At 37.9% G+C, this 15899-nt stretch overlaps 1 protein-coding gene and 1 long non-coding RNA gene across 4 annotated transcripts in view; one reads left to right on the top strand and one right to left on the bottom strand.

The window, feature by feature from the left end:
* Nucleotides 1-15789, top strand: part of LOC126857001 (uncharacterized) — a 28589-nt gene extending 12800 nt beyond the window's left edge. For 2 of the 3 annotated variants that reach the window (XM_050606057.1, XM_050606056.1), the window contains exons 5-9: nt 9333-9664; nt 11567-13403; nt 13717-14312; nt 15271-15391; nt 15504-15789. In XM_050606057.1, the coding sequence (XP_050462014.1) occupies nt 9346-9664; nt 11567-13403; nt 13717-14312; nt 15271-15391; nt 15504-15540 (2910 nt within the window). In that variant the 5' untranslated portion in view covers nt 9333-9345 and the 3' untranslated portion in view covers nt 15541-15789. The remainder of the gene's footprint in view (nt 1-9332; nt 9665-11566; nt 13404-13716; nt 14313-15270; nt 15392-15503) is intronic. The other variant, XM_050606058.1, reaches the window with a different exon arrangement.
* Nucleotides 7058-8192, bottom strand: LOC126857039 (uncharacterized). The gene is made up of 3 exons (XR_007688438.1): nt 8079-8192; nt 7693-7996; nt 7058-7458 (listed from the first exon to the last, which is right to left on the bottom strand). It is a non-coding gene; the product is annotated as an uncharacterized LOC126857039 (long non-coding RNA).
* Nucleotides 15790-15899: the final 110 nt, after the last annotated feature.

Genomic DNA, 15899 nt, shown 5'->3' with positions numbered 1-15899 from the left:
TTCACAGACTTTATTCTCCTTGACATAATTTTTCAAATTGTTCACCGTTTGCGAAAGGCCTAATTTATTCATTGATAACTGCGGCGGTTATAATTTTATGTAATCGAATATGTATTACATTCTAATAACGACAAAGGAAAAGTTTTGCCTCGACACGGCCACTTTATATAGCGAGATTATTTTTCGTAATCTTTTTAGAGTATATATTTACTTCTCATCAATAAGTCAGACTTAATAAAGTTTCGCATGCCTGAGGTATGTCAATATCGATGATAATCGGAAATTTTACTGGGGGATATGGAAATTTTCTTTTCTTCGTGTAAGTACCTTCGTACGTACCTTCTCCTTCTTTATTATGGATATCCTTCCCTGGAGAACACAATACCATTCTTTCTCCCAATTATCTCTCTCTGTCTCTTTCTTTTTCTCATTTCTCTATCTTTTATTTATCATACATACAGAGGATGAACCGTATAATTTAACCATTTTGAATATTTTTATTGTGGAGGGCCGATGCAAATTCTTGTGTCCCGAATTATTCGATACAGACGGGGTCCACATGACTATCGTATTTTTTTCATTAGTTGCATCTTTGACGCTTATACAAGATTACCTTCAATTTTTTTTTTTTATTTTTCAATGGAACAAACAAAACGAATCGCATCTCTCTCCGTCTACTAACGAGAAATGCATTCAAGGTAGTCAAGTTACACCGTTCATCTCCATGTATCATTATTTGCGTCGTTGTCAGCTGATAAAAAACGAGATAAATTCTCTTTTTTTTTTACAGCAAAAGAGACAAACGTGAAGAAAACGCAAACTCGATTCAATGATACAAGTAAAAGGCTGCGCGCGCGTGTCGATCTATTTATTGGCAGCGGCGATGGGGCTGTAATAGATTTATTTTATACTAGAGATTATTGCGGCAAGAGAGATAAATCTCGCACGCGCAGGATACAGGGGCGGGTACGCATAAATAAGGCAGCGTGCATTTCCACATCTCGTACCTGATCTCTCGTCAAACACGCGTTCTACCTGCTGACCCCCACGCTGCGGGCAGGGTAACGCGCAGGGTCAACCGGCACGCGCCGGTATCTTACCGGTGATATATTCCCTCTCTCTCTCTCTCTCTCTCTCTCTCTCTCTCTCTCTCGTTTCATCGTTGCCGTCGGAATTACTTTCGCCTGTCCGTCGGCGATTCTCTTCGTCATATCATGTCCAGCTAATATCCAGAGGAAGGATATTAAAATTGGCATTTTGTTTTCGGGCTCATGTTTCAAATTAAAAATTTAAAAACAAAATTTATATTTACAGATATTTACCGCTCTTTATCAAATTGCAGTTTTGATAATATTACAATGTTCCTATTTTTAATAAATATAATTCTTGAAAAATGAAAGAAAGAATTGAAATCTGAGAAATTAATTCTTAAAATAAAATATGATTAAAATGAAAATAAAAAAAATAACGATAAAATCATCTTTAAAAAATAATCCACTATTATTTTAGATTATGTAATTTGTTAAAGAAAGTACGAATGATTGATAAACTAAATGGATTCAACTTATATTAATTTCGATAAAATGCAATATTCAGTCGCTAAGAAACAAGGCCTCAGAAATCAGTTTAGGAGACCTGCGACTATTTTTTATATCTTTCCTCCATTAATGTTAATGCTTATTTAAATGTTCAGAATGTGTCCAAGTCCAATCTCAAATGATTATAGAAAATAATTTTTCGTACATCTAAGATAAAAGTTATTCAGAATTGAAAGGAAAAATATTTATTTTCGATTGTTCGACGCGAGACGTTAACGAGGCGCGTTTTTAGACGGTCCGTTAAACACCGTAATGCAGGCTAATAAAGGCTTATCAATATTAAACGTAACGCAAAAAGATGCGTACTCGTGCATCTCTTGCTATTACACGCACAACGGAGCAGCGCGAGATCATATTGGCTAGCGCGTTGTAGCGGTTTACATCGCGGCATAAAAAAAAAAAAAGACTTATTTACGCGTATACACCTCTCCTCTTCCTCCTCCCTCTCTTTCTCTCTCTCTCTCTCTCTTCCAGTTTTTCTTCGCGCTCAGTGCGTGTACTCCTCTATCCAAATGGATGATGCAGCGCGTTTCTCGCGCCGTTGCACAAAGGATTCGGTCCGCGCTGTCTTGAATCACCTGATTTTGTATTCTCGCAATCGCACGTACATACATTCGCAGGACGTAAGAAACTTCCTCGCAGCGTTTGCGGCGCGATGCAGCCAACAGCTATGGAACGATTACAGAATGGAACAGCTGGATGCTGCTGGATACAGTTGGATACCACAGTGTGTATCGCGATAAGCGTCGATAATACCATCGAGTTTTGGATAAGATAATTGCGTATACATTATCGTCGTATTTTTTCAGAACAATTTTTCTATCAAGTTGCGATCAAGTCTTAAATGTACGAGATATAGAAAGAGGAATATGCCTTAGTTATTCAATTATCAAGGTGTCTACTTCCTTGAAAAAACATGGAAAAACATTAGAAAATTTTTTGATAAATTTGCTCTCTGATAGTTTTATTCTCATATTGTCGACAAGCCAAATGAATTATGTTATATGAATAGTCATGAATTAGAAAGTTATGAATATATTTATTATGTTATAAATATATATCTATCTTTGTTTACATATTCATTGTTTTAACAAAATGTTGAATATGCAGTACATATTCTTTATTGTAATTTTTTAGTGATAAAAAAATGAAAATTTTATGTGATAATGAAAAATGCTTATCTTAAGAAAGTTATTCAGTTTTTTCAGTACACCTACAAATCTATCATTTGAAACTTTGATCTATCATTTTATTTGAACAAATAAGAGACTGTGTTTTTCCTTCATATGAATGCAAAATATTAGAAAACGCATACAATAAAAAACTTATTTTAGAAAGTTGCATGAAATAGTAGATCAGTCATGCGACAGTCCGTAGCGTATTTTGGAATTCAAGATTCTGTCGATGACGCAGTATATGCGCCTGAAAAATTGCATCATCACATGGCTCTGACATTCTCAGACTGGTTTCGCGAAAAGAAGATGTCAAATCTCTGACAAAAAAAAAACAAGCTGAGTTTTGTACGATCGGATTTGAAAAATATTTTATTTTTGGACGACGTTAATCGACCTTTTCTCTATTTTTTTAACGTTTTAAACAATTTTAAAGAAATCTAAAATTTATCTATTTTATATTTTAACATATTTCTTCTCTTTCGAAGAAACCTCGTTCTTCTCTTCTCAAAAGAGCTGTCGCAAACGAATCGAGAGCGCAGTCGATTTGAATGTTTCGGACGCGGCCTTTCTTGCTTTCGCCCTCGAGCGTTCTTAGGTAAGAACCGAGTTTTTGTGACGAGTAGATCCCGTCTCTCGTAGATCTCGTATTCGTGTATGTATTTTTAGGTGAGACGATTGCGTTTGCGCGGATTTTTACGCGGAAATATCAGCGGAGATGGTTCACGATGAACTAATGCATAAAATGATGAATCATATCTCCGTTGAAGAAACTAGATCATTAAGCCAAGCAACCTTGGACTTCTTGCCAAGTTCAGTGCACTGTCCGGTCGACTACGCTGAATATACCTATCCCGGCAGTGTATTTGCTTCTCTCCTTCCAAGGTTTAGCCGCGTCTCTCTCTCTCTCTCTCTCTCACACACACACACACACACACACACACACACTCTGCGTTCTCTCCCGGTTTCCCCTCCGTGCGTGCACGCATACGCATGTAGGCAGAAGCCTCTCTTTGCGCACCTCTCTCTTTCTCTCTCTCCTCTCACCCCTTCACGGCACCATGTGACCGCTGCGTTTTTCTCTACATCGCGGTCGTCCCGTGGTACCGGGAGTCAGCTTAGGCCTATCCTAGTTTTTGCCTAGACCTGACCAAGCAGTCCGGCCTCTCCGCCGCTGTATTTCAAGCCATCTAAGGTGTCGACTACCCTCTACCTTATACGACGATTTTATATCCGTAAACGCTGCTGCATCGCGCGGATCCAGATGCGCCGTAAGAAAATAGAGACGGAAGAAGGCCGTTCACGGACGGTGATAATACGCCTTTATCTTACGTCGTAAATGCTTCACGCCTATTGTTCATGTTCTAGCAACAACGAATACTTAGACCTTTATCCGGTGACAACAGGTATAAGAAATAAATGTTATATATTGATACACAGAGCTTATCACGATTATCGGGTAAATTTATAAAAACGAGAAATTAGTGTGGAAGTAATTTCTATTGAATAATCATATTATGTATTGTCTTTAATATACTTTGTCTATTGAAAATACGTTTCTCACATTCGTAAATTTAATTTTATTTAGAATAAAATTTATAACTAATTTCTCTATCTATTTATCTACCTGTCTATCTCTTTCGCGCCATAGTATAATAATCAAGAGAATATTTTTATGTATTACGACATGTTTAAATGTACTACATAGAAAGAAAGCAGAAAAAAAAGGGCAGAACCTTTGAACGCGGACGTTGGTGATAATAATGGACATGGTAATAAACGCGGAATATACATACCATCATCGGTTTCCATTGTAAATCTTTGATGGGCTTTTCTCTTTGAAAGCGAGGTCATCTAACCACGACACACTACCCACTAGTAATGTAAAAAAAAAAAAAAAAAAAAAAGTTACCAGTTGAGGGGACTGTCATACTTTCACGATACGTTTGTGCAATTTTATGTATTTACATATCCTACAAACTTAGCATTCTCGAATTGCCGATTCGAATTGAATTTCTTTTACGAGGAGAATTCTCTCCCCATTGGATCTGCCACGATTTATTAAACATTCTGGGATACTAAAAGATTATTTTATCCGTAATAAAATTTTTATCTCACAATATCTTAGAGAGAGAGAGAGAGAGAGAGAGAAAGAGTTTTTAATGGATTAACATTATAAAAACGTTATATACATATGTAAAATCTCTACTGTCTCCGCGAGAATCAAATGAAAGACACAGGATAGTGCGAGTGGAAGGCTACCTAAACGGGAAGTATGCGATGGTCACTCTACGCCGGAGAGTGTAAGACAGAATAGTAAACTCAATTATCAGCTTTTTAATAGTCAAAATTAAACACGGAACTCTCTCCAGTTTCAGCAAAATTACGAGTCTCTATTTTCATCGCAGCGATGTCGACTTTTTCGCATCGCGTCTCTTTTTCTCTTTCTTTTCATATTTCTCTAAATCGTCATCGATTTGCGTGGAAAATTCGCCGGTAGAGAATTCCTGACATTGCACGGGTATAAAGCGTTGAGTTTGCTCGCGCGAGACGCTCGATACTACGCTGACATTTTTCCGCGTGTCTATTTAGAACCGCACGCAGCCGGAGCGCGCGTTCTTGAGGCGCGAGTCAGGGTAACAAGGCTTTAATCGTTTCGAAAATTACATCGCGCACGAAGCGTACCATAGCGGACATTACGACACGGACCGCGCTATGTTACGCGGAATCTCATAGCAAAACACTACCTCCGACATTTCGTGGAGGTATAAAAACAGGGATAACTGTGGAAAGCGTAACGGGTATATTATTAGCATTTTGATCTTTTTACGTGAATTATATATCTTTGTCCGCGCGTACTATGAGTTGGATCAGATAGCGTAATAAACACTTTTATGTGTACATATACGTATAAGATGTTCCGACATTTACAGAGTGTCTCTCAACCGCGAATATCGCGATAAACATGGAGTTCAAAAGTAAAAGTACCGAATCTATTTCACTCACTTCGCTTTTAATTCTCATCATTAAACATCTTGCGAATCGAATTTTCAATTTAAATCGAAAAAAAAAACTGTTATTATTTTTACTTCTTAACGCATTTCAACATATATACATCTCATACTCGGTTAGTGATAGAAATTATTTTTATATAAAATTATGTCAAAAAGTTAGATTTATTTATATTTTAAAGTTCAAAATTAAAGTTTAAAATTAATTGAAAAAATAAGATTTTATTTTTTTCATCCTTGAGATTTTATGTCAAAAGATATGAGACGTGATGAAGAAAAGAGATAAAAATTCTACTCGCGTGTACATATTTATTGAAACATTTCCCGCTAATCGAACACAACAGAGTATTCGAGAGCTAAGAGACAGCTGATATTTATCGAGGACTGAACTTCCTCGAAAAATGAGGAATAAGCCCTCGTAACATCACCCTTATGCCACGCAACATCCGATATCCTTCCCTTTCGTTATTTACTCGTACGTGGACAATGTAATATAACACCTGTGATACAGCAGGAGTAAATGAAGCGATCTGTTGGTGACCAAGAGCATGTGCGTCCTGGTGTACTCGTAGTCACGACATCGACGAAGATCGATTTTTGAATAAAATATCATCTCGGTCAATTTTCCCTTATCGAGGCGCGTTAGAAACACTTCACTTCGAAAGTGTGAATCTATGTCTAGCGCATAATCGTGCTCTTTTTTTTGGAACAGATATTAATATGACATTTTTACATCGAGATAAAATTGTGTGCTTTTTTATATATAATTATTTATTATCAATTGATTATTTTTTCGACAACAAATTTTTCATGTGGTTAGAACGTTTTTTAAATTATATATTGATTATATTTATTATTGAAAATAAAAACGAGGAAAATATTATTGTACGGCGTCGTCATTTATCACGCTCGACATATTTTCCCGATCATATTAACTTCAGACTCGACGCTGTCACGAATAAAAAGTTGCGGAAGCAGAAGTCGTAACGGAGCATGTGCGAGACATAGACATTGTACGTACATAACGACGGACATAAACCAGTAATAAAACGCAAACTCCGTACATGGTGTACAAAAGTATAATTCTCTAAGAGCAGCGAGTCGTGCGAATAACGCGCTATCGATAATACCTTTCTTGCGTATCTCAGCACACGCGAATCATCATTTGTCAGACGCGAATTATTATGCCGGATGCAGAAAATAGGAGCAAAATTAGTAGCATTGCATTATCAATTATATATTTATTTATACACTATACATTTATGCTCTGAGCGATTTATCATCGAGAAGATTCCTAAGGAGATGCCGTTTATTTTACAGGAAGTTTTAAATTTTAGTCAAAACGAATAGAGCATGGTATGCTCAGAGTAGATGACATATGTTGCATCATACATGTATTCTCCGGTGTCGTCCACTCGTCACATACGTTTTTTTTTCTTTTTCTTTCTTTTTTTTTTTGTTTTATTGTATAGACTTCATTGAGAACTTAATCGCGTGTGTATACACCGGAAGTACCCCCGGCTTCTCTTCATGTGTCTGCATGGCACGAGGCTCGTCACGGAAGTGCAGCTCATGAAATGCAAATTTGTCCCGCGTGTTTTACGAAGGGCGTTACGTCGATGAAAAGAGAATATAATCGTTTCTTGATATTTATATTATGTATCACGATAATATTATCTATATGTAAAATTAAAAAAGAAATTATTACACAACATATATGTATAGTTAAATAATAGGACACACACAATTTTAGATCGAATATGAAATACAGATTCTAACGAACAATTAATTCTTGTCACATTTTGATGTACAAGTTATCTATTGCAAGGACATCCAATGATTCTGCGATAAGCGATAGAAAGTACCAGCTGTCAACTGAGCGGTGAAATCAGGAATGTCGGTCGATCTTACCTCTTCCGCGCCGATGGCGATGATGCTGTCCGAAAGCTGATGCAGCATCGTGTCGTGTCTACGGCTATGGCATTACGTGAAATAACGCAATATTCGATGACTGCGAAGATGCATACGAGCATGCAGTTTCTGCACATGCGAGACTTTCTCCAACCTCACGTGTATCATAAAGTTGCTTATTTTGCCCGCGCATTTTTCTTCGCTATCGCATCCGCAGTCTTCACGATGTCACGACGTAATCTTTGCTCCTCTCTTTATCGATTTTACATATTTGACATTTCAGTCAGCTGATAATAACGAGAACCTTCGAGCATAAGAAGACAGGAATAAATTATTAGATTTATACCCGATACATAAAGTATGGAATGTTAATACAGAATAGTTACGTATTAGAACTTAGTAGAAGCAAGAATGATGAAGGATAAATAAATTTCACGCCTATATCGAGTGTCGCAAAGAACATTAATACTTATTTATGTCGTTAAGTTACGATGACATTGATCGTTAACATCGATCATTGAGAATAATAATGCGAAGAAAAAAATTTGAAAAGGAAAAGAAGATGCAAGAGATGATAAAGAATAGAAGCGCTGAGATGCGCGATAACGTTTATTTCAAGAAAGCTGTTTTCGCCCGCCTCCTTTTTACCTGTGTGTGCAAATCATCACGTCACCACGAGAGCATGAGACTGAAATCCGGGAACCTTGACGAGGAAAAAAATAAATAATAACAGACAGCCTTCTCTCTCTCTTTCTCTCTCGCTCTCTCTTGTGATGGACGATCGCAAGAGAAGTTAATTTTACTCTCTCTCTTTCATTTTCTCTGTCTCTTTTTTCCCGAGTTTTTTTTCTCAATGATGAACTCAATATTACTTATGAGATCGTTAAAACTGATAATCACTTATTTAATAGACGCTATAAAATCACGAAAGGGGAAAACTGACATCGTATTATATTAGTGAATAATATTACGTTGTCATATTACTGTCCGATATCACAAATATCTTGATTGGCGGTAAGTCGGTTTCTCTTCTGAAATACTCCCGACGGATGCCATTAGTCGGGCGATAAATGAAAGATCCGCCGTATCTTTTCGCAGCCGCAAAAAGGTTTGCCGATCGTCAGACATCGAACGGTAAATCGTACTTGGAAACTTGCGGAGGGACATCGCGTTGCATCGGCTGTTACATACTTTGTAACGAGTCTCCCTCGCATTTCTTTTCGATGCGCGGATGAAGCGTAACATAAGTGACTTCTTTGTTTTACACTCAATCGTCCATCGCCTCGTACATTCGCAACATCTTTCATTATTTTTTTGCTAGTTATAAAAAATTAATGTATACTCATCCTTCCTTTACAATTATATCAGATGTACAATACTTATGTCAGAAGCATTTACAGTATCGAAATGAATTTTTCTTTTACTTATTTAGCATTAATTCCAGCCGTCGCGTACTAATATCATTAGTAATGTTTAATTCGTATAGATTATTATAATAATTATAAAAATAATCATAAAAAATAAATACGATATATATATATATCGTATAGATATTTTATCGCAATACAGTCTCTTTTTTAAAAATTAAATTAAATTTAAATTAAATATTTTAAATAAATTAAATAATTTTTTATTTCCAGGTAGACAAACAAAATGTTCAAACGCTTGTCAAAATCGAGACGCCATAGCGCTGACGATGTTGCCCTCTCTTTATCGGGTTCCACGGTTCCGTTGAACGAGTTGTCGGGGAATTCGATGCCGCGTGACAACAATCAGGATCTAAACACTGCTAGCTTACTGAAGATCTCCAGGTCCAAGTATATGCGGAGGAGCTGCGGCGATGCGGACGCGATGCAGACGTTGCTCGAAGTGAAACAAGACAGTCAACAGGATGTCATCGAGGCTGACTATCAGACGGTTACGGCGGTGCCGGCCTTTATCGTCGAGCATGATCCGGGTAAGCAGTCTCGAGGTAAGTCGTCTCGATGATGATGTTTATCTGCATGTCTCGGCGGTGAAATCAATTTGATGCCTTATCTCGTTTCATTAATTATGTCTCTCATTTCTTTTGATTTCTCTCAAATCATTATCACTTTTTTCTCTTTAATCAGATCAAAAGTTAGCGGAAATTAAATTTAACAAATTCATTTAGGCTTTTTCCCGAGACGAAATCACATTAATATTTATTCATATATACATATAATCTTTGGTTATCTATTTGTCTGTAAGTAAAAAAATATAATATTTTTACATGTTATGTTTCAAAATACGTTAATTATGTTTTAATGTGTATAAAATTATATTGTCTGTTTTCGTGAACGCTTAGCGTGTATATCGCGTGCGAAAGCATTCACAAACTCAAAACGTTTATAAATTACTGCTTTAAACAATACGGTACACCGACATCATCGTGTGTAGCGGATCTGAGTATAATACTTTTGAAACTGGACTCCATGCTCCGGTGACTTCAATGTCCTCCTGCTCGAAGGAGGATGCAACGATGCACAAAAAGTACGGTCGCGTCGTCTTGCTGCTGGCATCGCCGATCTCGCTTCTGTTCCGAACGGCCGCAAATTACCGCTAATCCAGGAAAACATCGCATCCTTTCACTAATCACTCGCTCGCCGCTCTTGCCTCGTTAGAGCTTCGTGCTCCGACATACTCGCGAACGCGCTTACCATTTGCCTTAGTAATACCATCACGAAGATAATGTTCTTCTCTTCCTGTTTGTATATTTCAATAGAAAGTTTACTCGAAACCTTAATTCCCTTCGAAAATACAAAGGATTGAATGAAGAAAATCATCAGAATCATCAAATATCTAAATTTTGCGATAGATGGTCAAAATATATCATTGTCCTACCTCTAATTTATTTTTCAGGAGAAATTGAGCTTGAAATTTGTATACATTTAAAATATATAAGTAGATTTCGAAAAAATATGTTCTCTATTATAATATTAATTAAATACAAAATTCATTATTTATAATCTTACGCATATCTTTGCTTAGGATGTATTGTGTTTATTGCTTGTTACAATAATTTGTAAATTAATAATATCATTGAAAAATGCTATTGTGTAAAAGATGATATATGTACAGTGTAAATTATATGTATGTATATATATATCACCTTTTGCTGGCGCATTGTACCGTTTAATCACAAAACATGTGTGTCCGATACTCGAGAGCAACCTTTTAATCGTTTCTCGTTATGTAGAACCGATGTGTCGACGATGTGGGCCCGTTAGCCGTAGGGGTGACACTTCGAAAAAGTAGTCCCAAACTACGCGGAACCGCTGCTACGCGAGCTCGTATATGGCAATCATGAATCCCGAGAACGATCGTATGTCGAACGCGGGTGGTTTTTCGTTCCACGCGCGTGTATGATGGCACGCTACCATTTCAATGTCTTACTCCCTTCCACCTTACTCCCTTTTTACCTGTTCTCATCGAAGAGTGCGTGTAAAACAAACCCGTCCTCTCATTATCAAATAATTATTGTATAATTTTATTTTTGTTAATTGACAAATAAATCGTGCTATATGTATAGTATGTATGTTACATTATTAAATATGTGATTATTTTATTATATTTCAAATAATAATAATTCAATAAGAATTCAAATAAGAATAATTTAAAATAATATTTTATTACATTTTTATTATTGTAATATTAAATGCAATCGAGATATTATAGTATGGAATTATTTGAAATATCTCTGTTGTTAAAAATATACGAAGATCTTAAAGATCAAACTGCAGATTATTGTATTTTATTATATTTTAACTAATAAATATCTCTTAATATAGTATTTAATCATAAATATATAAATATAATAGATTATTAATGATTACATTAATATTTTATTCCACAGTGTCCGGTCTGGGAATTTGGGGTCGTAGGATGGGTAGGAAGATCGATTCGTTTCGACGAACCAGATCCCGCGAGACTATCTGTTCCATCACGGAAAGATCTGCCAGTACCGATCACAACAGTGTCAATAATAATAATAGCAATAATATCAACAACAACAATGCTTGCACCAGCAATAATAATATTAATGCCCACCAATTGAGTCAGATGCACTTGGACGAAAAAATAAACAGAAAGTCACCGTCAGTTTGTAATCGATCTCCGTCTCCGTTCAAATCGTTCTTCATTCGGATGGGCTCCACCGGAATGCTCAACTCGACCAAAGCCAACAGGAGATCTCAGAATATCGAGGAGAGAACAAATCTACCAGATAAGGAAAGTTTATTTCGGAGCTGCAGTACAAGCCAATTGAACAACAGTCCGACCTACGTGAAGGGCGACGATCCTTCAGAGGGTATAGACTTGCAGATAGCAGCGCGGAAGGATAAGACGGTGTCTTGCGATGACTTGGCGGTTCGTCGGAACGACAAACAGAATGTCTTTGAAGCTTCTTGCGCTTCCGCGTATTCACTGGGCGATCCCTCGGTGAGCTTCAGCACTTGCGATCTCGGACAAACCAAGGATGAGTCATTCATGAGGAAGAGCAGCAGTTGCGACCTCAAGGAAGCGAAAAAATCTAGCTTCCCGTACGCTTTCTTGCGATCGAAGCTGTCTGTATTGCCAGAGGAGCGTCACGGTTCGTCGTTCACCAAGGACGAGAGGCTCTTCAAAACGGTCTCGGAGGAGCATTTCCCGATCTTGCAGATCGAGGACTCGTACATCGGTACGACGACGCTTGGACGAAAGAGATCCAGGATCGGATACCTCGACCGAGGTGACAACGCGAAGAATCGGGAGACCACTTTGCGACCAAGGACTTCTTGCGCGGAATTCCAAAGAAATTCCAGCAGATACGAAGCCGACAGGTACAGCCTGAACGCGAGCCGTCTCGAACGAATCGAGGCCGGCTTTCAGCAGGAAGGTATCGCGAACTGCCTTTTTGACAGCAGTTTACTGTCTCTCCGGGAGAATGTCGAGGACACCACACGCGACAAGATGGACTTTACTGGTAAAATAGAGCTTGGTATTGCCTCGGAGAGTTGTAACGTAGATCTCGATGTGATGTCCGCTATTAGGAACAACCGGCGAAATTCCGTGTCAAGTTGCGAGCAGAGACTATCGTCTCACTACGTCAGTTCGAACGAATCCGGGTACGATAGCGATGGACCACGAGGTGAGCCCGTGATAGCTTCCGAGAACGAAAGGTTGAGCCTCAAGTGCAGCTCCGATACCAGTAGCGTCATGGACTCGGAATCAGAAAAACCGATAAGGAGCTCGACGCCCAGCGAATGCCAGGATGCTGGGAAAAACAGGCGGAATTGCGACGAAAACAGATCAGATGCAATGTCTCGGATGAGTATCGAGAGGCTCGATGGACTCAGGTGGCATCAGAGCGGCTCTGGAAGGTTGTTACCTAGCATTCACGGGACGTCTTTTGAAGAGGAGGCCATGTTGCGGTTGGAAGATGCTCAGCTTCCGAATTGCGAGGATAGATTGAGTCTCTTGTCGAACACGGCGAAAGCGCCGGACGTCTCGCCTCATCGCATAAGGTTACAGCAGGATAAAACGAGGTTTCTGAGCGATATTATTCAACCTTTGACGCGGGTACGGAGATGTTGCCTGATACAATTGCACAAGAGGGATCCTAAGGAAAGTCTAGGTATTCGATTGGCGCAGCAGAGACTAGGTGATCTGCGATACATCGTTGTACAACTTGAAAGCGATGGTATTGCTCATAGGTGTGTGTATATGTAAAAATATATTTTTTATATTATTTTGTAAGAGTATGCTAACCAAAATATAATTTTTTTTCTCTCTATCTCTGAATTCTATCTATTTTAAATTACTTTAATCCTATATAACTCTATATATATGTGTTAATATCTCTTATTTATTTTAATCACATAGAAAGAGTATCGCGGCACCGAAATGAAATTTGTAACCAGCTGAGACTTAGTTATTATCATAAATAATATAATACTAATTAATAATAAATAAATATATCTATTTATAAATAATAAATTTTATTCAAGATGAATTATTGTTTCGCAGAGACGGCAGATTGAGATTAGGCGACGAGATCGTCGAGGTCGAGGGCAAGGAACTGCGAACATTGGAAAGCCTCGAGGAAGTTCAGGAGTTTCTGAAATCCTCTACCGGCAACACGATACGACTAACGACGGCTTACGAGGAAACGGTGCCGCAAGTATATGAGAATCCGTCGCCAAATACTTTACTCGGCGAATATGAGTACCTGGAAAACGCGAGAAATCTCTCCGATATGTCGTTGATCGACGCCGAAATGAATCACGCTTCCTCGTCAGTGATGGAGACTACGAAGAAAAAGAAGAAGAAGACAACCGACGTCAGTGCGGAATCGCTTCAGCCAAGGAAGAGACCCGATTTTTTGCCGATTTCCGCGCACTTATCTGAAAATCAAAAAAACAAGAACAGCGGCCCGGAACCTGTGACGGAATTGCAACAATATCTAACGAAGCACATGGCTAGATTCGAAAAGGGTTACGGTAAACCCAGTCTGGGCTTCAGCGTCGTAGGTGGCAGAGATAGCCCGCGCGGCGACATGGGAATTTTCGTGAGAAGGATCTTTCCTGGCGGTCAGGCCGATATTTCCAAATCGTTATTTCAAGGTAAATTCTATTTTCGAATTTATTTCATATTACTTATATTCTCCTTGAAAAATGTTAGACGAATATCTATGACATCATTTATTGCACAGCATTTGTTACGAGATTTTAATGTCTTCAAGGAATTTTAATTCAAGGAATGCAGAGTCTGACGTGCTTTTATCGAATACTTTTCGTTCGGAAACTATCGGTCGTGGAATAAGGGAATGCGCGTGACGATGCGCTCGTCGAACTCACGTTCGATGGTTCTCATTGTATTCACGACGATGCAAGGATCGCGCCAGACAGCTGTCGAATCTTTAATCCGACAGACAACGCCGTGTGCATATCTAAATAGTCGTGGCATATTCTACCGTTTTTCTTCCCGTCTTTTTTCCTTTGTCTTTTTTTTTTTGCCTCTCCCTTTTATCAGAACACGATATTTGGCAGCGCCAGTGCTGTTTTCTAATATTTTTATCATATTATTCGAAAACTTTGTTACGGCCTTCTAAACTTTTATTACAAGTCATAATCATGATCAAATATCGATAAAAGATAGAAAATTATCAATTGTTCTCGATGAATTCGCGGATGGTTAGATGATTAGATATCTATAGATCAGCCTCGATAACTGGGGAAATCGCTGAATGCGTTCCCATGTCTCGAATTTCAACCGAGTCCGGCGCTTTTTACGCCTGCACCGCGGTTTCTTCGTTGACCGCCGCTCCTTACCGCATACTTGGGTAACGGGTTGCTAGCCGATCGGCTTGCGTAAGCGCAGGAGTGCAAACGGCATCCTCCTGCAACATCCACGTCATGAGGTCATTGACAGTCTCGAGAATCGCTTTTTAATCATTCGGATTATTCGTTGTACTATCAGATTTTTTCAAAAAGTCACATTACATACATTCGTCATCAATTTCTCATTTATTTTTAAATCTCAACAGCGATTTTATACTAGACACATTTCTTCAACTTTCAGGCGATGAGATCTTGACTTTAAATGGGCAAATTTTGAAAGGACGCACGCATCAAGAAGTCATCGAATTGTTTAAAACAGTGAGAGAGGGTACCGTTGAACTAGAGATTACGAGAAGACACAGGTAAAAGCAATAATTTATATACCTAAAAGAATAACACAAGAACAGATTATATCATGTAATGAAAATGTAAGAAACAAGACAATTAATGGAAAATATATAATTATCTTTGTAGATATCCTAGGAATACATTAAAAAGTGCGCCGTATTAAAAAGCATCGATGAAACAGAAGCTGCCCACCGGAAGTGCTCTTTAGATTTAGATTTAAAATTTGTTATGTCATTCATAGGAGAAAATTACGTTTTAGGATTCTAGTCTATCAAAAGAAATCTATGACTTACGACGTATATTTTCTCTCTTTCACATAATTTATTCCGCGCGACTGCCTAATAGTATAATAAATTTTAACATTATTAGTATTATTATTATTATATAATATTATGTGGTATATTGTTATAACTATTATTATACCACATTCTTAAAATAAGACTTTATACAAATAACGTTATAACGCAATACGCAGAATCCATTATATGCATTTTTTTAACCATAGAGGACAATAAAGAGAGA

This window comes from Cataglyphis hispanica, chromosome 20, assembly GCF_021464435.1.
Source record: "Cataglyphis hispanica isolate Lineage 1 chromosome 20, ULB_Chis1_1.0, whole genome shotgun sequence".
Classification (NCBI taxonomy): domain Eukaryota; kingdom Metazoa; phylum Arthropoda; class Insecta; order Hymenoptera; family Formicidae; genus Cataglyphis; species Cataglyphis hispanica.
The sequence above is the reverse complement of the archived record's forward strand: the minus strand, read 5'-3'. Positions and strand labels throughout refer to the sequence as shown.